Source organism: Lissotriton helveticus, chromosome 9 (genome assembly GCF_964261635.1).
Source record: "Lissotriton helveticus chromosome 9, aLisHel1.1, whole genome shotgun sequence".
Classification (NCBI taxonomy): domain Eukaryota; kingdom Metazoa; phylum Chordata; class Amphibia; order Caudata; family Salamandridae; genus Lissotriton; species Lissotriton helveticus.
Genome location: NC_136070.1, coordinates 748,065,461 through 748,087,441, shown reverse-complemented (window position 1 = coordinate 748,087,441; position 21,981 = coordinate 748,065,461). Strand labels below are relative to the sequence as shown.

Sequence of the window (21,981 nt, the reverse complement as noted above, 5' to 3'; positions counted from 1 at the left end):
CCCGAACTGCCAAGCCATGTCTTCCCTGGACCAGAATCAAGCATCCTAGGACCGGTTTCTGGCTATCAGCGGTCTTCAGCCAGGATAGCTTGACTCTAGTGGCTTAGTGAGCACGGGACCCACATCTGGGAATACCCTTCCCACATAGGGTGAACAGCAAAACACACAAGATGATGGACGGAATGTTGCACAATGGCAAAACATTCACCCCCAGTCACAGATCTGGGTTTAATCCATCATTATTTTGTTCACCAAGCCACCCTAGTTCATACATGGCCATATGCAAATCAGTCTTGACCCTGTGCCTCATGGGAACAGTCCAGCCCGAACTGCCAAGCCATGTCTTCCCTGGACCGGAATCAAGCATCCTAGGACCGGTTTCTGGCTATCAGCCGTCTTCAGCCAGGATAGCTTGACTCCAGAGGCTTAGTGAGCACTGGACCCACATCTGGGAATACCCTTCCCACATAGGGTGAACAGCAAAACACACAAGATGATGGACGGAATGTTGCACAATGGCAAAACATTCACCCCCAGTCACAGATCTGGGTTTAATCCATCATTATTTTGCTCACCAAGCCACCCCAATTCAGACATGGCCATATGCAAATCATTCTTGACCCTGTGCCTCATGGGAACAGTCCAGCCCGAACTGCCAAGCCATGTCTTCCCTGGACTGGAATCAAGGATCCTAGGACCGGTTTCTGGCTATCAGCGGTCTTCAGCCAGGATAGCTTGACTCCAGTGGCTTAGTGAGCATGGGACCCACATCTGGGAATACCCTTCCCACATAGGGTGAACAGCAAAACACACAAGATGATGGATGGAATGTTGCACAATGGCCAAACATTCACCCCCAGTCACAGATCTGGGTTTAATCCATCATTATTTTGTTCACCAAGCCACCCCAGTTCAGACATGGCCATATGCAAATCAGTCTTGACCCTGTGCCTCATGGGAACAGTCCAGCCCGAACTGCCAAGCCATGTCTTCCCTGGACCGGAATCAAGCATCCTAGGACCGGTTTCTGGCTATCAGCTGTCTTCAGCCAGGATAGCTTGACTCCAGTGGCTTAGTGAGCACGAAACCAACGTCTGGGCATACCCTTCCCACATAGGGTGAACAGCAAAACACACAAGACGATGGACGGAATGTTGCACAATGGCAAAACATTCAGCCCCAGTCAAAGATCTGTGTTTAATCCATCAATATTTTGCTCACCAAGCCACCCCAGTTCAGACATAGCCATATGCAAATCAGTCTTGACCCTGTGCCTCATGGGAACAGTCCGGCCCGAACTGCCAAGCCATGTCTTCCCTGGACCAGAATCAAGCATCCTAGGACCGGTTTCTGGCTATCAGCCGTCTTCAGCCAGGATAGCTTGACTCCAGTGGCTTAGTGAGCACGGGACCCACATCTGGGAATACCCTTCCCACATAGGGTGAACAGCAAAACACACAAGATGATGGACGGAATGTTGCACAATGGCAAAACATTCACCCCCAGTCACAGATCTGGGTTTAATCCATCATTATTTTGTTCACCAAGCCACCCCAGTTCAGACATGGCCATATGCAAATCAGTCTTTACCCTGTGCATCATGGGAACAGTCCAGCCCGAACTGCCAAGCCATGTCTTCCCTGGACCGGAATCAAGCATCCTAGGACCGGTTTCTGGCTATCAGCCGTCTTCAGCCAGGATAGCTTGACTCCAGAGGCTTAGTGAGCACGGGACCCACGTCTGGGCATACCCTTCCCACATAGGGTGAACAGCAAAACACACAAGATGATGGACGGAATGTTGCACAATGGCAAAACATTCACCCCCAGTCACAGATCTGGGTTTAATCCATCATTATTTTGCTCACCAAGCCACCCCAATTCAGACATGGCCATATGCAAATCATTCTTGACCCTGTGCCTCATGGGAACAGTCCAGCCCGAACTGCCAAGCCATGTCTTCCCTGGACTGGAATCAAGGATCCTAGGACCGGTTTCTGGCTATCAGCCGTCTTCAGCCAGGATAGCTTGACTCCAGTGGCTTAGTGAGCACGGGACCCACGTCTGGGCATACCTTTCCCACATAGGGTGAACAGCAAAACACACAAGATGATGGACGGAATGTTGCACAATGGCAAAACATTCAACCCCAGTCAAAGATCTGGGTTTAATCCATCAATATTTTGCTCACCAAGCCACCCCAGTTCAGACATGGTCATATGTAAATCAGTCTTGACCCTGTGCCTCATGGGAACAGTCCTGCCCGAACTGCCAAGCCATGTCTTCCCTGGACCAGAATCAAGCATCCTAGGACCGGTTTCTGGCTATCAGCGGTCTTCAGCCAGGATAGCTTGACTCCAGTGGCTTAGTGAGCATGGGACCCACATCTGGGAATACCCTTACCACATAGGGTGAACAGCAAAACACACAAGATGATGGATGGAATGTTGCACAATGGCCAAACATTCACCCCCAGTCACAGATCTGGGTTTAATCCATCATTATTTTGTTCACCAAGCCACCCCAGTTCAGACATGGCCATATGCAAATCAGTCTTGACCCTGTGCCTCATGGGAACAGTCCAGCCCGAACTGCCAAGCCATGTCTTCCCTGGACCGGAATCAAGCATCCTAGGACCGGTTTCTGGCTATCAGCTGTCTTCAGCCAGGATAGCTTGACTCCAGTGGCTTAGTGAGCACGGAACCAACGTCTGGGCATACCCTTCCCACATAGGGTGAACAGCAAAACACACAAGATGATGGACGGAATGTTGCACAATGGCAAAACATTCAGCCCCAGTCAAAGATCTGTGTTTAATCCATCAATATTTTGCTCACCAAGCCACCCCAGTTCAGACATAGCCATATGCAAATCAGTCTTGACCCTGTGCCTCATGGGAACAGTCCGGCCCGAACTGCCAAGCCATGTCTTCCCTGGACCAGAATCAAGCATCCTAGGACCGGTTTCTGGCTATCAGCCGTCTTCAGCCAGGATAGCTTGACTCCAGTGGCTTAGTGAGCACGGGACCCACATCTGGGAATACCCTTCCCACATAGGGTGAACAGCAAAACACACAAGATGATGGACGGAATGTTGCACAATGGCAAAACATTCACCCCCAGTCACAGATCTGGGTTTAATCCATCATTATTTTGTTCACCAAGCCACCCCAGTTCAGACATGGCCATATGCAAATCAGTCTTGACCCTGTGCATCATGGAAACAGTCCAGCCCGAACTGCCAAGCCATGTCTTCCCTGGACCGGAATCAAGCATCCTAGGACCGGTTTCTGGCTATCAGCCGTCTTCAGCCAGGATAGCTTGACTCCAGAGGCTTAGTGAGCACGGGACCCACGTCTGGGCATACCCTTCCCACATAGGGTGAACAGCAAAACACACAAGATGATGGACGGAATGTTGCACAATGGCAAAACATTCACCCCCAGTCACAGATCTGGGTTTAATCCATCATTATTTTGCTCACCAAGCCACCCCAGTTCAGACATGGCCATATGCAAATCAGTCTTGACCCTGTGCCTCATGGGAACAGTCCAGCCCGAACTGCCAAGCCATGTCTTCCCTGGCCCGGAATCAAGCATCCTAGGACGGTATTCTGGCTATCAGCCTTCTTCAGCCAGGATAGCTTGACTCCAGTGGCTTACTGAGCACGGGACCCACGTCTGGGCATACCCTTCCCACATAGGGTGAACAGCAAAACACACAAGATGATGGACGGAATGTTGCACAATGGCAAAACATTCAACCCCAGTCACAGATCTGGGTTTAATCCATCATTATTTTGCTCACCAAGCCACCCCAGTTCAGACATGGCCATATGCAAATCAGTCTTGACCCTGTGCCTCATGGGAACAGTCCGGCCCGAACTGCCAAGCCAATTCTTCCCTGGACCGGAATCAAGCATCCTAGGACCGGTTTCTGGCTAGCAGCCGTCTTCAGCCAGGATAGCTTGACTCCAGTGGCTTACAGCCTGATTCATCAATCTCCCGTTTTGCGAGCCCCTAATAGCGATTCATAAGGAATCGCTATTAAGGACTTGCAAAACGGGATTCATGTAGGAATTGCATAAAGAAATGCGATTCCTACACATTCCTTATTTGCGAGTAGCAAATTGCTAATTGCAAATAAGGAATAACTCCCCATTCATTCCTATGGGCCTAAAGGCCCATAGGAATGAATGGGGAGTTATTCCTTATTTGCGAATAACAATTTGCTAATCGCAAATAAGATAGCGATTTCAAGGGTGCCAGGGGTGTCCAAAGGACACCCTGTAGCACCCCTGAAATGTAATCTACATTGGTGTTGCGCACACACATGTCCAAAGGACATGTGTGTGTGTGCATCATGCAACTTAAAAAAATGCATTTAAATGCATTTTTCTAAGTTTTCGCTATTTACCACGAGGTCTGACCTCGCGGTAAATAGCGGACCAAAATAGCGATTTCGGTATTTTAAAATGGTTCATGAATTGCATTTAAGGAAGCTCAAATAGAGATTCCTTAAATGCAATTCCTCGCAAATATGCGAATTCTTTAATAGCGATTTTTGCATTTGGGATGATGAATCCCAAATGCAAAAATTGCACTCGCAAAGGGCCAGATTCTCAGAATCTGGCCCTTTGCGAGCGCAATTAAGCTTGATGAATCAGGCTGATAGTGAGCACGGGACCCACGTCTGGGCATACCCTTCCCACATAGGGTGAACAGCAAAACACACAAGATGATGGAAGGAATGTTGCACAATGGCAAAACATTTACCCCCAGTCACAGATCTGGGTTTAATCCATCATTATTTTTGCTCACCAAGCCACCCCAGTTCATACAAGGCCATATGCAAATCAGTCTTAACCCTGTGCCTCATGGGAACAGTCCAGCCCGAACTGCCAAGCCATGTCTTCCCTGGACCGGAAACAAGCATCCTAGGACCGGTTTCCTGCTATCAGCCGTCTTCAGCCAGGATAGCTTGACTCCAGTGGCTTAGTGAGCACGGAACCAACGTCTGGGCATACCCTTCCCACATAGGGTGAACAGCAAAACACATAAGATGATGGACGGAATGTTGCACAATGGCAAAACATTCACCCCCAGTCACAGATCTTGGTTTAATCCATCATTATTTTGCTCACCAAGCCACCCCAGTTCAGACATGGCCATATGTAAATCAGTCTTGACCCTGTGCCTCAAGGGAACAGTCTGGCCCGAACTGCCAAGCCATGTCTTCCCTGGACCAGAATCAAGCATCCTAGGACCGGTTTCTGACTATCAGCGGTCTTCAGCCAGGATAGCTTGACTCCAGTGGCTTAGTGAGCACGGGACCCACATCTGGGAATACCCTTCCCACATAGGGTGAACATCAAAACACACAAGATGATGGACGGAATGTTGCACAATGGCAAAACATTCACCCCCAGTCACAGATCTGGGTTTAATCCATCATTATTTTGTTCACCAAGCCACCCCAGTTCAGACATGGCCATATGCAAATCAGTCTTGACCCTGTGCCTCATGGGAACAGTCCAGCCCGAACTGCCAAGCCATGTCTTCCCTGGACCGGAATCAAGCATCCTAGGACCGGTTTCTGGCTATGAGCCGTCTTCAGCCAGGATAGCTTGCCTCCAGTGGCTTAGTGAGCACGGGACCCACGTCTGGGCATACCCTTCCCACATAGGGTGAACAGCAAAACACACAAGATGATGGACGGAATGTTGCACAATGGCAAAACATTCAGCCCCAGTCAAAGATCTGTGTTTAATCCATCAATATTTTGCTCACCAAGCCACCCCAGTTCAGACATAGCCATATGCAAATCAGTCTTGACCCTGTGCCTCATGGGAACAGTCCGGCCCGAACTGCCAAGCCATGTCTTCCCTGGACCAGAATCAAGCATCCTAGGACCGGTTTCTGGCTATCAGCCGTCTTCAGCCAGGATAGCTTGACTCCAGTGGCTTAGTGAGCACGGGACCCACATCTGGGAATACCCTTCCCACATAGGGTGAACAGCAAAACACACAAGATGATGGACGGAATGTTGCACAATGGCAAAACATTCACCCCCAGTCACAGATCTGGGTTTAATCCATCATTATTTTGTTCACCAAGCCACCCCAGTTCAGACATGGCCATATGCAAATCAGTCTTGACCCTGTGCATCATGGAAACAGTCCAGCCCGAACTGCCAAGCCATGTCTTCCCTGGACCGGAATCAAGCATCCTAGGACCGGTTTCTGGCTATCAGCCGTCTTCAGCCAGGATAGCTTGACTCCAGAGGCTTAGTGAGCACGGGACCCACGTCTGGGCATACCCTTCCCACATAGGGTGAACAGCAAAACACACAAGATGATGGACGGAATGTTGCACAATGGCAAAACATTCACCCCCAGTCACAGATCTGGGTTTAATCCATCATTATTTTGCTCACCAAGCCACCCCAGTTCAGACATGGCCATATGCAAATCAGTCTTGACCCTGTGCCTCATGGGAACAGTCCAGCCCGAACTGCCAAGCCATGTCTTCCCTGGCCCGGAATCAAGCATCCTAGGACGGTATTCTGGCTATCAGCCTTCTTCAGCCAGGATAGCTTGACTCCAGTGGCTTACTGAGCACGGGACCCACGTCTGGGCATACCCTTCCCACATAGGGTGAACAGCAAAACACACAAGATCATGGACGGAATGTTGCACAATGGCAAAACATTCAACCCCAGTCACAGATCTGGGTTTAATCCATCATTATTTTGCTCACCAAGCCACCCCAGTTCAGACATGGCCATATGCAAATCAGTCTTGACCCTGTGCCTCATGGGAACAGTCCGGCCCGAACTGCCAAGCCAATTCTTCCCTGGACCGGAATCAAGCATCCTAGGACCGGTTTCTGGCTAGCAGCCGTCTTCAGCCAGGATAGCTTGACTCCAGTGGCTTACAGCCTGATTCATCAATCTCCCGTTTTGCGAGCCCCTAATAGCGATTCATAAGGAATCGCTATTAAGGACTTGCAAAACGGGATTCATGTAGGAATTGCATAAAGAAATGCGATTCCTACACATTCCTTATTTGCGAGTAGCAAATTGCTAATTGCAAATAAGGAATAACTCCCCATTCATTCCTATGGGCCTAAAGGCCCATAGGAATGAATGGGGAGTTATTCCTTATTTGCGAATAACAATTTGCTAATCGCAAATAAGATAGCGATTTCAAGGGTGCCAGGGGTGTCCAAAGGACACCCTGTAGCACCCCTGAAATGTAATCTACATTGGTGTTGCGCACACACATGTCCAAAGGACATGTGTGTGTGTGCATCATGCAACTTAAAAAAATGCATTTAAATGCATTTTTCTAAGTTTTCGCTATTTACCACGAGGTCTGACCTCGCGGTAAATAGCGGACCAAAATAGCGATTTCGGTATTTTAAAATGGTTCATGAATTGCATTTAAGGAAGCTCAAATAGAGATTTCTTAAATGCAATTCCTCGCAAATATGCGAATTCTTTAATAGCGATTTTTGCATTTGGGATGATGAATCCCAAATGCAAAAATTGCACTCGCAAAGGGCCAGATTCTCAGAATCTGGCCCTTTGCGAGCGCAATTAAGCTTGATGAATCAGGCTGATAGTGAGCACGGGACCCACGTCTGGGCATACCCTTCCCACATAGGGTGAACAGCAAAACACACAAGATGATGGAAGGAATGTTGCACAATGGCAAAACATTTACCCCCAGTCACAGATCTGGGTTTAATCCATCATTATTTTTGCTCACCAAGCCACCCCAGTTCATACAAGGCCATATGCAAATCAGTCTTAACCCTGTGCCTCATGGGAACAGTCCAGCCCGAACTGCCAAGCCATGTCTTCCCTGGACCGGAAACAAGCATCCTAGGACCGGTTTCCTGCTATCAGCCGTCTTCAGCCAGGATAGCTTGACTCCAGTGGCTTAGTGAGCACGGAACCAACGTCTGGGCATACCCTTCCCACATAGGGTGAACAGCAAAACACATAAGATGATGGACGGAATGTTGCACAATGGCAAAACATTCACCCCCAGTCACAGATCTTGGTTTAATCCATCATTATTTTGCTCACCAAGCCACCCCAGTTCAGACATGGCCATATGTAAATCAGTCTTGACCCTGTGCCTCAAGGGAACAGTCCGGCCCGAACTGCCAAGCCATGTCTTCCCTGGACCAGAATCAAGCATCCTAGGACCGGTTTCTGACTATCAGCGGTCTTCAGCCAGGATAGCTTGACTCCAGTGGCTTAGTGAGCACGGGACCCACATCTGGGAATACCCTTCCCACATAGGGTGAACATCAAAACACACAAGATGATGGACGGAATGTTGCACAATGGCAAAACATTCACCCCCAGTCACAGATCTGGGTTTAATCCATCATTATTTTGTTCACCAAGCCACCCCAGTTCAGACATGGCCATATGCAAATCAGTCTTGACCCTGTGCCTCATGGGAACAGTCCAGCCCGAACTGCCAAGCCATGTCTTCCCTGGACCGGAATCAAGCATCCTAGGACCGGTTTCTGGCTATGAGCCGTCTTCAGCCAGGATAGCTTGCCTCCAGTGGCTTAGTGAGCACGGGACCCACGTCTGGGCATACCCTTGCCACATAGGGTGAACAGCAAAACACACAAGGAGATGGACGGAATGTTGCACAATGGCAAAACATTCACCCCCAGTCAAAGATCTGGGTTTAATCCATCAATATTTTGCTCACCAAGCCACCCCAGTTCAGACATGGCCATATGCAAATCAGTCTTGACCCTGTGCCTCATGGGAACAGTCCGGCCCGAACTGCCAAGCCATGTCTTCCCTGGACCAGAATCAAGCATCCTAGGACCGGTTTCTGGCTATCAGCGGTCTTCAGCCAGGATAGCTTGACTCCAGTGGCTTAGTGAGCATGGGACCCACATCTGGGAATACCCTTCCCACATAGGGTGAACAGCAAAACACACAAGATGATGGATGGAATGTTGCACAATGGCCAAACATTCACCCCCAGTCACAGATCTGGGTTTAATCCATCATTATTCTGTTCACCAAGCCACCCCAGTTCAGACATGGCCATATGCAAATCAGTCTTGACCCTGTGCCTCATGGGAACAGTCCAGCCCGAACTGCCAAGCCATGTCTTCCCTGGACCGGAATCAAGCATCCTAGGACCGGTTTCTGGCTATCAGCTGTCTTCAGCCAGGATAGCTTGACTCCAGTGGCTTAGTGAGCACGAAACCAATGTCTGGGCATACCCTTCCCACATAGGGTGAACAGCAAAACACACAAGATGATGGACGGAATGTTGCACAATGGCAAAACATTCAGCCCCAGTCAAAGATCTGTGTTTAATCCATCAATATTTTGCTCACCAAGCCACCCCAGTTCAGACATAGCCATATGCAAATCAGTCTTGACCCTGTGCCTCATGGGAACAGTCCGGCCCGAACTGCCAAGCCATGTCTTCCCTGGACCAGAATCAAGCATCCTAGGACCGGTTTCTGGCTATCAGCCGTCTTCAGCCAGGATAGCTTGACTCCAGTGGCTTAGTGAGCACGGGACCCACATCTGGGAATACCCTTCCCACATAGGGTGAACAGCAAAACACACAAGATGATGGACGGAATGTTGCACAATGGCAAAACATTCACCCCCAGTCACAGATCTGGGTTTAATCCATCATTATTTTGTTCACCAAGCCACCCCAGTTCAGACATGGCCATATGCAAATCAGTCTTTACCCTGTGCATCATGGAAACAGTCCAGCCCGAACTGCCAAGCCATGTCTTCCCTGGACCGGAATCAAGCATCCTAGGACCGGTTTCTGGCTATCAGCCGTCTTCAGCCAGGATAGCTTGACTCCAGAGGTTTAGTGAGCACGGGACCCACGTCTGGGCATACCCTTCCCAGATAGGGTGAACAGCAAAACACACAAGATGATGGACGGAATGTTGCACAATGGCAAAACATTCACCCCCAGTCACAGATCTGGGTTTAATCCATCAATATTTTGCTCACCAAGCCACCCCAGTTCAGACATGGCCATATGCAAATCAGTCTTGACCCTGTGCCTCATGGGAACAGTCCAGCCCGAACTGCCAAGCCACGTCTTCCCTGGCCCGGAATCAAGCATCCTAGGACCGTATTCTGGCTATCAGCCTTCTTCAGCCAGGATAGCTTGACTCCAGTGGCTTACTGAGCATGGGACCCACGTCTGGGCATACCCTTCCCACATAGGGTGAACAGCAAAACACACAAGATGATGGACGGAATGTTGCACAATGGCAAAACATTTACCCCCAGTCACAGATCTGGGTTTAATCCATCATTATTTTTGCTCACCAAGCCACCCCAGTTCACACAAGGCCATATGCAAATCAGTCTTAACCCTGTGCCTCATGGGAACAGTCCAGCCCGAACTGCCAAGCCATGTCTTCCCTGGACCGGAAACAAGCATCCTAGGACCGGTTTCCTGCTATCAGCCGTCTTCAGCCAGGATAGCTTGACTCCAGTGGCTTAGTGAGCACGGAACCAACGTCTGGGCATACCCTTCCCACATAGGGTGAACAGCAAAACACACAAGATGATGGACGGAATGTTGCACAATGGCAAAACATTCACCCCCAGTCACAGATCTTGGTTTAATTCATCATTATTTTGCTCACCAAGCCACCCCAGTTCAGACATGGCCATATGCAAATCAGTCTTGACCCTGTGCCTCATGGGAACAGTCCAGCCCGAACTGCCAAGCCATGTCTTCCCTGGACCGGAATCAAGCATCCTAGGACCGGTTTCTGGCTATCAGCCGTCTTCAGCCAGGATAGCTTGACTCCAGTGGCTTAGTGAGCACGAGACCCACATCTGGGCATACCCTTCCCACATAGGGTGAACAGCAAAACACACAAGATGATGGACAGAATGTTGCACAATGGCAAACTGAGGTTCCGTGACGATTTTACTCGTGTTTGTAACATTGTCGTAAATACATAATTTTGGTATCGGTGAACCGCAAATGATCCATTTAGTATATCCTGGTGTTTTCGCTATGCTACGAGCAAGAGCACTCCTGTTACCAACACATTTGTGATCTACCCATGGCATCCATCTTAGAACGCGGAAGCCATTTTGTATTCCTTGCCCTCACATAGTCAATGGACACGCAATGACCTCTTTTCATTAAAGGACACGTAGGCTTTGGCCGGCGATTCACCTTGCAAGTGACACGTGCACCTTAGGCCAGCAACGCCCTGGAAGCATGACTCGGCAAGAGCTGCCTCCCCAGCCTGAGGCCAGTCCTGCTATACTGGTTCTTGTGTTCGTTGGCCTGATCATGATTAGGCGGCCGAAGCTGGTAACCGTGCCCATTTACGACCCACAAACATTTCTTATCCTGTCTTTTTATCTTCCACACCTGGCTCTGCTCCTTTCCTTCTGGGCCTTTAGTAGGGGGTGGTAACGAAATTTACGATGAGGCGGTCCGGGTCTTGAATGAAGAATTGACATGGGATTATGATGGACTAGTGGGAACCCCTCATTTGTAATGTTTTGACATCAGATACTGTTGACGATTCCTGTGCAACGCCAAATATTTATTGTATAAGACACGAATGTTTAGAACTGTGGTAACATGTAAAGAATTTGCCTGAAGCCCAATATTTAGTATATAAGGAACAACCCTCTTTGTACAAATCGAACAGGCTCCTAGATACTGCCCATGTGTAGTTTCTGTGACTTCTGTGTCCCTGCAGTAATAAACCTTTGGTCTTTGACGCCACCATCGAGAAGCCCGTGTTTCTGTTTATTAGTGTACCAAGACAGGTTGAACTCCGGGGTCTTCGGGTGTTGTCCCTGACACCTCTGGACGTTACTAAAAAGTCCAGAACTCCATTTGGCGCCCAACTCGGGGCGACGTCATTCGGTACCTGTCCAAAAGCCTGAAGAATTCGAGGAGCTTCGTGTGAAGATTTCAGAGGGAGGCGCCCCACTTCATCGATCCCGGCATATCGCAAAAGTGGCCCCGACGTCCTCTTCCACGAGGGTTCCCGTTCAGACGGCTGCAGTGGTCCGTTGCCTTGACCGTCGCCCTGTCTTGGACCCGAGGTGCAGTCCTCAGTACGGCGAAACGTGACGGGTTTCTCCTTGGTGACGTCTTCAGTGCCTCAGTTAAGTATTTAGTGGTTGCTAGTTGGTTATTTTGTGAGGGTTGCTCCTATTTGGATAATCCTTTTAGTTCTCAGTTCAGTTCAGTTCTGTAAGGTTATCACTGGTTATTCTAGTTACGATAATCATTCTGTTCAGTTCAGGTATCGATACAATTGTCAGTTCTGGTAGGCCTAAGTTCTCGGTTCAAGTGCGCATCTTTTTGTGTTTTGTTTGTCTTGTGTTCCGGATTATAAAATGGTAAGTCAGAAAAAATGTATGTTGTCTTGTTTTAGTTGCAACAGTGATTCCCAGTTGGAGGACTCGTGTTTGGTTCCTCCGATTGGAACTCCCCTTTATGATCTATATTGCAAATTTGGTGTGGGCCCTATCTCTTATAACGAGATATGGATCCGCTATACAGAAAAAGATGGTGTCCTTAGTTGGCCACTACATGGTAGTTTTGAACCTGAAATTCTCGATAATCTAGAAAGAAGGTTGTTTAAGAAGAAAGCCCGGCCGGCAATGTTTGATTCTTTCCGTTATTGGCGAAAAGAATCTAAACAGAGAGAACTTAAAAAGTTGAAGAAAGAACAGAAAGAGCAAGAGTTGACTTTAGAACAGTCTGCTAGGCAGCTGCAACTCAACGAGTCTGAGAAAGCGATGGAGGTGGCCGATAGAGAGCGTAATTTAGCGATAGACAAGTGCTATCCTGCTTTGCCATCGAGTACGGCTAAGATAGTAGAGGACCCTGAAAAGGATCCCCTGTTGTCTTACTTGTTACGATCACCCCCACCGTATGCACAAGGTGCTACGGCTCCACCTATACCGAATGTTCAATTACCGGTTGCTGGACAACCTGGTGTCCCTGTTCTCGCTCCCCTGAATCAAGTTCCTGTACCTCCTGTGGTCAATATTAATGTTCCTTCGACAACCCCTCTTCTAGGGTTGCCGACTTCTTTACCTATGCCTGTGTCGCTCACACCTGCTACTTCACAAGCTAATTTTCCTGCTACTCCTACTGTTCCTGACCTATCTGTTCCAACTGCTACTCTATTCACTGCCTCTGCTAATATTATGACTCCGCTTTCTGTTCGTCGAAGAATCACTGATTCTGTCTCTAATATTCTATCTCCCTTCTATAAAACTCTGATTAAGACTCCTACCTCTGACTCTGTGCAGAGACGTAGTCAGCTTCCCAGTACTGAAGAAAGAGGAATACTAGATTCCACTGCTCTTAGATGGGTTTCGAAAGTTGGAAGATATAACGTACAAAATGTATTAGATACATTTATGCAATGGAACGAACCGACACAACGATATGTGTTCGATGAAATGTGTTTCCTTCTACGTGAGGAATTGGAAGAGGATGACCCTGAATCAAATCTAGGAGAATTAATCAATGTTCAGAAAGAGTTTGCTACAGGTATGATAGTTGGACAAAATATAAAAGAAGCGATGGAACTGGTTCTAAGTTATAGATCCGACTCATCCCTTCTTTCACCGAGAGAGTTAGAGAAACGTAGTACGAAACGAAATCGTCAATATCCAATGAGAGAGGTTCCACCAATTTGGCGCGAAGCTGTGCAAGCTAATGCACCGCTTGGTATTGCAGCCGCTCCGGCCCAATTCCAGAGAGTATGGATACATATTCCATGGAAGCGAGCTGAAGTATTAGCAGTAAAACAGGCTTTGCCAGATCCGCGTAAAAATCCTGCAGGGTACTACAAAGAGTTGGCTCAGACAGTTGACGCTTGTGTATTGAATTTGGCTGACATAGATCTGCTATTTGGTAATGTAGTACCACAACCAATTTGGGCTAAAATTCGTAAAGAGAATCATCCAGTTGCCCTAGGTGGTGACTGGGCAGCTATAATTGCAGCGGATGGTCAACAAATAGGTGGTTCCAAACCTGAACCTTTAATTGCTAATTTGCCTGGTAGAATAATCGATTTAATGAAAACCTTGATGCCAGCATTACGCGTTAACTGGGACAAATTGTCCGCGTGCAAACAAAAGAAAGACGAAAGCGTCTCCGACTTTTTCACAAGATTCGAGGAGACTTTCGTGGATCATAGTGGTCAGGATATGAGCACAGAAGGAGGCCAGAGATTATTTGTCGATAAATTTGTGCACAATCTGTTGCCAGAACTTAGTAGTGAATTAAAGAATTCTGAAAGTGCGTGGGCTGTCTCTACGACTGCGCAAATACTTGCGACTGCTCAGTACTATGAAAATAGGGATAAAGAAGAGAAGGAAAAATCAGATAAAAAGACGAAAGATTTAAAAACTAAAGTACTTTTACAACAAGCTTATCCGCCTCGCATGAATCAAACTAATATGCAGCAGGGGTCATATCAAAGAACGGATTATAACTTTCAGAGGCCACAATACCAGTGGAATCAATGTGCTTATTGCAAAAAGGAAGGTCATTACAAAAGTGAGTGTCCAGTTCGAACACAAAATAATGATGCGGCAGCTCAGAGAGGTCGTGGTAGTTCTATGCAAAACTCTAGAGGTCGAGGACGAGGTGCTATGCCTCCACAGACAAGCGATCGCCCCTCTAATTATTTCAACCAGCAAAATGGACAATCTGCCCAACAGAATAGGTCTCCACAGTATCATGTTGAAGACTATTATGAAGCTAGTGAGGAAGGTCAGCAAAGTGAATACTAGGACAGCCATGGACAAAGAGAGGGAGTAGTATCAGTACCAGTAGATCAGAGTGGGCCTTATGTCGCAGTAGCAACATCAGGTATAGTCGAACCGTTTCTGTTGGATACTGGTGCAGCAAAAAGTTCTATCATACATGCAAAACTCCCTGGCGCACCTTTGTCTGGCTCAACAAACGTTTCAGTAGGTTTTTCGGGCGCCCCTGTTCACAACCCTGTTTCTGGTCCTTTGTCTATTTCTGTTGGACCCCGTCAATTGAAAGCACCCCTGATTTTGACGACAGGTTGTAACGAAAATCTGCTTGGTTTAGACTTGTTAAAACGCCTGTACGCGACATTGTACTGTTCTCCAGCGGGAGTACAGCTTACGTTGGGTAAAAGAATCATCTCCCCGATGTACTTGTCGATGGATGCGCTCCCACCAGAGCTGCGTTCACTCCCTGATACTCTTTGGGCGACTGGTCCTAATGATGTAGGTCTATTGGAAATTCCACCCTATGTAGTAACTTTGAAAGCAAATGTCAAACTTCCACGAATTCCACAATACAGAATCTCTAGTGAAGGTGAGCGTGCGCTCCTACTGATAGTACAAGACCTGATCAAGAAAGATGTTGTAGAAGAGACTAGAGGTAATGTCTGTAATAGTCCTGTACTGCCTATTTTGAAACGAACTGACCCTACAAAGCCTCCAGTATATAGGTTCGTAATTGATCTTAGAGAGGTTAATAAAATTGTGATCCCACAGTTTCCTGTGGTACCAGACATTACTGCATTGTTAACGTTGATTCCCGCTACAGCAGCATGGTTTTCAGTTGTCGACTTGAAAAATGCCTTTTTCAGCATTCCGATAGCCGAGGAAAGCAGAGATATTTTCGGTTTTTCTCTAGGAGGACGAAGTTTTAGATTTAAACGCGCTCCACAAGGTTATTGTGAAAGCCCATCCATTTACAGTCAAGCATTAAAAAGTCAGTTAGATTCCTTCGTACTTCCTCGTGGTTCTGCTTTAGTACAGTATGTCGATGATCTTCTAGTGGCTGCCGATGACAAGGAAACTTGCAAAACAGCTACGATTTCTTTATTGCATCACTTGTCAGATTTGAATCACAAGGTGTCACCTTCAAAAATGCAATACTGCTGCCAAGAAGTGACCTACCTAGGTCATCTCTTGTCAAAGGAGGGAAGGAAGTTGACCCCAGAGAGAATAAAAGCAATTACACAGATGAATGTTCCTAGCACGCAGAGAGAAGTGCGTGCCTTTTTGGGTATTACCTCCTATTGTAGGCAATGGATCCCAAATTTTTCACTTTTAGCAAAACCATTAGTATCCTTGACTAGGAAAGGTGTTCCGAGTCCGGTACCATGGGCTGTTGAATGTCAGCAGAGTTTTTCTGAGTTACGAAATGCACTGTGTTCAGCACCTGTATTGGGTACACCCGACTACAGTAAGCCATTTACGCTCTATGTCCATGAGAGAGAAGGTTGTGCATTAAGTGTTTTGACGCAGAAATTTGGTGATAAACAACGCCCTTGTGCGTATTTTTCATCAACATTAGATCCAGTAGCTAGAGCGTTGCCTAGTTGCTTGAGAGCTACAGCCGCAGCTGCAGCTTCCATTCGACAATCTGCTGGTTTAGTAATGAACAACATGCTAGTAGTTATGGTTCCTCATGCTGTGGATACACTCATGAACCGAACCAAGACGCAACACCTTACCAGTGCTAGATTATCAGGCTATGAATTGACACTATTAGCTAGTCATATTCAGATCAAAAGATGCAATGTATTGAATCCAGCAACGTTGTTGCCGACTAGCCAAGAGTCGAGTGATTCCGAACCACACGACTGTTGTTTCAGAACTGAGGAAGAAACAAAAGGACGAATCGATCTAAAAAATACTCCGTTGTCAGATCCAGATGGCACGTTGTATGTTGATGGGTCTTGCTTCAAATTGGAGAATGGTGATGTGACTGCTGCCTATGCCGTAACGACTTTGAGTACGATTGTGGAGACTGCAAGAGTGAGTCAGAATTCTGCCCAGGCTGCAGAATTGATCGCGCTAACAAGAGCGTGCGTTTTAGCTAAGGGAAAGAGAGCGAATGTGTTCACAGATAGTCAGTACGCGTTCGGCGTGGCCCATAGTTTTGGCCGTTTGTGGAAAGAAAGAGGTTTCATTACGTCCCATGGGACTAAGATTCAACATGGTCAGCTAGTTAATGACTTGTTGGAATCTCTAACCTTACCGACTGAAGTTGCGATTGTGAAATGCAGTGCTCATAAAGCAATCACGGATGATGTTGGTCGTGGGAATGCTTTTGCTGATGAGATCGCAAAACAGACAGCTAGAAATATGATGAGTAGAATGTATGTTGCAACGTCTGCAAGATGGATTTCTGAGTCTGGAATGTGTGAAGACACAGTGGAAAGCGTGAAGGAAATTCAGAAAGAGGCGACTGAGGAGGAAAAACGTGCATGGAGAGAGAGCACGGGTAAATTGGACTCGAGTGGGTGTTGGATTGATTTGTCGGAACAACAGCGTTGGATGTTGCCTGATGCGTATGTGCTTGCAGTAGTGACGATGGCGCATGGAACAGCGCACATCAGTTCAAAAGGGATTTGTAAGATGTTGGCTCCGGTCTGGAAGAATGACGGAATTAGTAAGTGTGCAGAGAGAGTGGTGAGAAATTGTATGGTATGCTTGATGCATAATCCTGGCAAGGGAATCCCCACACCTGCAGGTCACTTCGCTCCTCCTTCCTGCCCTTTTGAAGTGATCCAGCTAGACTTCATTCACATGGACCGTTGTAATAACCTGAAATACGTCCTAGTGGTAGTTTGTGCTTTTTCCAGATGGATCGAAGCATACCCACTGAAGGACAATACTGCCTTATCCACTGCCAAAATTCTTCTTAAAGAATACTTCCCCCGATACGGAATGCCACGGATTGTATGGTCAGATAACGGAAGTGAGTTCGTAGGGAAAGTTATGCAGAGTGTGTGTGCCGGCCTAGGGATTAGGCAAAAATTTCATAGTGCGAATCATCCCCAGTCCGCGGGTTTAGTCGAGGGTTACAATGGCACCCTTAAACTGAAACTCGCTAAGATACAAGCATCCACGGGTTTGTCCTGGCCAGACGCATTGCCTTTGGCTTTGCTATCAACAAGAGCAACTGTACATTCTAGAGTAGGGCTTAGTCCTTACGAAATAGTTTTCGGTCGTCCTGCAAATGTTTGGGGGGTACCTAGACCGAAAGAATTTAAGCAGCTGGAATACCCAATGTTAATTGATTACCTTTTCGACTTGACTGCTAAATTGAGTCTTATTCACCAACAGGTTTTCGACGCATTGCCAAAGCCACCGGAGAGTCCAGGCCATCAGCTGAAACCGGGTGATCAGGTGGTCATCCGAAATTTTGCAAGAACGAAAAATCTTCAGCCCAGATTTATTGGCCCTTTCCAAGTCCTGTTAGCGACGAGAACTGCTATTCGTGTGGTCGGAAGGAAACATTGGATCCACACGACACATGCTAAACGTGTGCCTCTGCCACTTCCTTACGACAACTAGGTAAAGAAAGGAATCGGTGCCTCTGAAACGGAACGAGTCCCCAGGTTCATACCTTTCAGCGATGCAGAACTGATCACGGATTCACCAAATTCTGACTCTCCTCCTGAAACTGCTCTTTTGAACCCTGAACATTTGCCTTCTGCACCAAAAGAACATTTGCCATCTGCGAACGTGAACATTGCAACGCCAGCTGAAAATACATTGTTTCCAGATCAGACAGCTCCTGCAAAACTGAGATACAACTTACGTTCTCGCGATATGGACAAATAAAGCAGAAAACTGCCTATTTTCAGATTTGCATTTGCTATACATTGCCTCCAGCCAGGAAGTTTGCTAATACTTTGTATTGTTTCTTTTTGTTTTAAAATTGCCTTGCCGTCTGGGTAGCCGTAGGGTCGTGGCTGTGTGCCTAGTTGAATCTGCAGGGATCTGACACAAGGTCGATCTTTCTGTTAGTTCTGGGAACTCCCAGGGCTGATAGAGGCATTTTTATCTACGTACACATCATCAGTGGTCGCGAACGGTCGTAGAAGATGGAGCTTCCTGAGCTACAACGAGAAAATGTAATTTATGTTCGCAGAAATAGACTGTACAGAATACTACACAGCAAATGCTTTCTAATGCAATGTGCAGTTACATTTTTAATTGTTTTAATAACGCTGGTGGGTGGAATCGTCTTTGGCGTACATTTGATTTTTGTGCCAGTAGCTACAGTACCTCCCCTTGATCCTACTACTTCTACGGTTTCTTCTATGCATTCTTTTCACTCATTTCCTGAACACGAACAAGCTCGACGCTCAGAATTTATTAACAATACATTTGTACAGCTCTTGCATCAACACCAACTGATAGTTAATACTACAAACTGCTGGGTGTGTGGCTTGATACCTCACACTATGGATAAAGGCATTCCCTATCTAGTCTTGCCTTTCAGCTACAATGGATCATTTTATGCCTTTCAGACCATTTTTTCATATGCCCTTGAGACCTATCCTCCGCGTCCACCACAGTCCACTAAATACAACTCAGCCAACAAAGCTTTAGTCCAGGGAATTATTGATATGATTAAAGACGTCAATAATACTCCATCTTATCCTAGAGATGAATTACTGGTGTATCTGAGTTGGAACTCTACAGAGTATCGCCTTAGTTTGGGAGAAAGCAAGCGTAAAAGCTCCACTTCAGTTTGGGTCGTGCCTCACCGAGGTCAGGTCTGTGTGCAAGGAAATGGGAGAAATCCGAAAGCCCAGCTAGGGAAGAGTGAGTGCGTTGAGACTTACGTATTTCCGTCTAACTCCTCCCCTGCCTTTCTGACTGCTAGGGGTACCTACTTCATTTGTCAGGACAGAGCATATACATGGCTGCCTGCTGACTTTTCAGGTTCATGTTATATTGCTCGATTGTTACCCCCGACATACACTGCTTCTTCAGATTATCATAAAACCAGAGTAGCAAGAGGTGTCTTCAGCAAGGAAGATACCGCTGGTCAAGAAGCTGGAGACTTTTTCAAAGGTTTCCTTCCGTTTTGGGGGCCTATGGCTAATAGTAGAAATCTACGTCAACTAACACGGGTAGTTGAATCTACTATTACAGAAACTGCAGGTGCCCTTAGTAACTTAACAGCTGAGCTTCAGGCGGATCGTCTCATGACGTTGCAGAACCGAATGGTTCTAGACGTAATACTTGCAGATCGAGGTGGGGTATGCAGAATGATCCAATCGAGCTGCTGTGTCTTTATTCCTAATAATGCTCCAACAGTCTATGAAGCAATCTCTAAGCTACACAAGATTTCCGACTCCATACACGTAGATAAGGGAAACTGGTCCTTCATGGAGTGGTTTTGGACTCTGGTATCAGCGTGGGGATGGAAGGTTCTGATGGTTATTGGCGTCATCCTAGTATTTCTGTTTTCGTGCTGTCTTATTATCCAGTGTGGTCCCGCTCTGTGTAGTCTCTGTGCTGCAACCTGTTTCAGGAAACCACCTGCATTAGGAGAAAAGGCACGAGGCAGGATGATGATACAACGACATGTCGCTGACCTAATGAACATAGAAATGGACTCTGACTCTGATATAGACTGAGTAATTGCCTATGTAAGGGCAAAAGGAGGGTCTGAGGTTCCGTGACGATTTTACTCGTGTTTGTAACATTGTCGTAAATACATAATTTTGGTATCGGTGAACCGCAAATGATCCATTTAGTATATCCTGGTGTTTTCGCTATGCTACGAGCAAGAGCACTCCTGTTACCAACACATTTGTGATCTACCCATGGCATCCATCTTAGAACGCGGAAGCCATTTTGTATTCCTTGCCCTCACATAGTCAATGGACACGCAATGACCTCTTTTCATTAAAGGACACGTAGGCTTTGGCCGGCGATTCACCTTGCAAGTGACACGTGCACCTTAGGCCAGCAACGCCCTGGAAGCATGACTCGGCAAGAGCTGCCTCCCCAGCCTGAGGCCAGTCCTGCTATACTGGTTCTTGTGTTCGTTGGCCTGATCATGATTAGGCGGCCGAAGCTGGTAACCGTGCCCATTTACGACCCACAAACATTTCTTATCCTGTCTTTTTATCTTCCACACCTGGCTCTGCTCCTTTCCTTCTGGGCCTTTAGTAGGGGGTGGTAACGAAATTTACGATGAGGCGGTCCGGGTCTTGAATGAAGAATTGACATGGGATTATGATGGACTAGTGGGAACCCCTCATTTGTAATGTTTTGACATCAGATACTGTTGACGATTCCTGTGCAACGCCAAATATTTATTGTATAAGACACGAATGTTTAGAACTGTGGTAACATGTAAAGAATTTGCCTGAAGCCCAATATTTAGTATATAAGGAACAACCCTCTTTGTACAAATCGAACAGGCTCCTAGATACTGCCCATGTGTAGTTTCTGTGACTTCTGTGTCCCTGCAGTAATAAACCTTTGGTCTTTGACGCCACCATCGAGAAGCCCGTGTTTCTGTTTATTAGTGTACCAAGACAGGTTGAACTCCGGGGTCTTCGGGTGTTGTCCCTGACACCTCTGGACGTTACTAAAAAGTCCAGAACTCCAAAACCATTCACCCCCAGTAACAGATCTGGGTTTAATCCATCATTATTTTACTCACCAAGCCACCCCAGTTCAGACATGGCCATATGCAAATCAGTCTTGACCCTGTGCCTCATCGGAACAGTCCATCCCGAACTGCCAAGCCATGTCTTCCCTGCACCGGAATCAAGCATCCTAGGACCGGTTTCTGGCTATCAGCCGTCGTCAGCCAGGATAGCTTGACTCCAGTGGCTTAGTGAGAATGGGACCCACGTGTGGGCATACCCTTCCCACATAGGGTCAACAGCAAAACACACAAGATGATGGACGGAATGTTGCACAATGGCAAAACATTCAACCCCAGTCAAAGATCTGGGTTTAATCCATCAATATTTTGCTCACCAAGCCACCCCATTTCAGACATGGCCATATGCAAATCAGTCTTGACCCTGTGCCTCATGGGAACAGTCCGGCCCGAACTGACAAGCCATGTCTTCCCTGAACCAGAATCAAGCATCCTAGGACCGGTTTCTGGCTATCAGCCGTCTTCAGCCAGG

At 47.2% G+C, this 21,981-nt stretch overlaps 1 protein-coding gene across 1 annotated transcript; it reads left to right on the top strand.

Annotated features, from left to right (window-relative positions):
* Positions 1-14,539: 14,539 nt before the first annotated feature.
* LOC144782958 (protein NYNRIN-like) lies at positions 14,540-21,340 on the top strand. Its single transcript, XM_078662185.1, has 2 exons — positions 14,540-16,069; positions 16,458-21,340. Exon 2 carries the CDS (start codon positions 16,460-16,462, stop codon positions 18,383-18,385), a length of 1,926 nt encoding a protein of 641 aa, XP_078518311.1. The 5' UTR covers positions 14,540-16,069; positions 16,458-16,459; the 3' UTR covers positions 18,386-21,340.
* Positions 21,341-21,981: the final 641 nt, after the last annotated feature.

Excerpts from the sequence above, each read along its gene's own strand:
- LOC144782958 (XM_078662185.1), top strand. The coding sequence starts at position 16,460 with ATGAACAACATGCTAGTAGTTATGGTTCCTCATGCTGTGGATACACTC.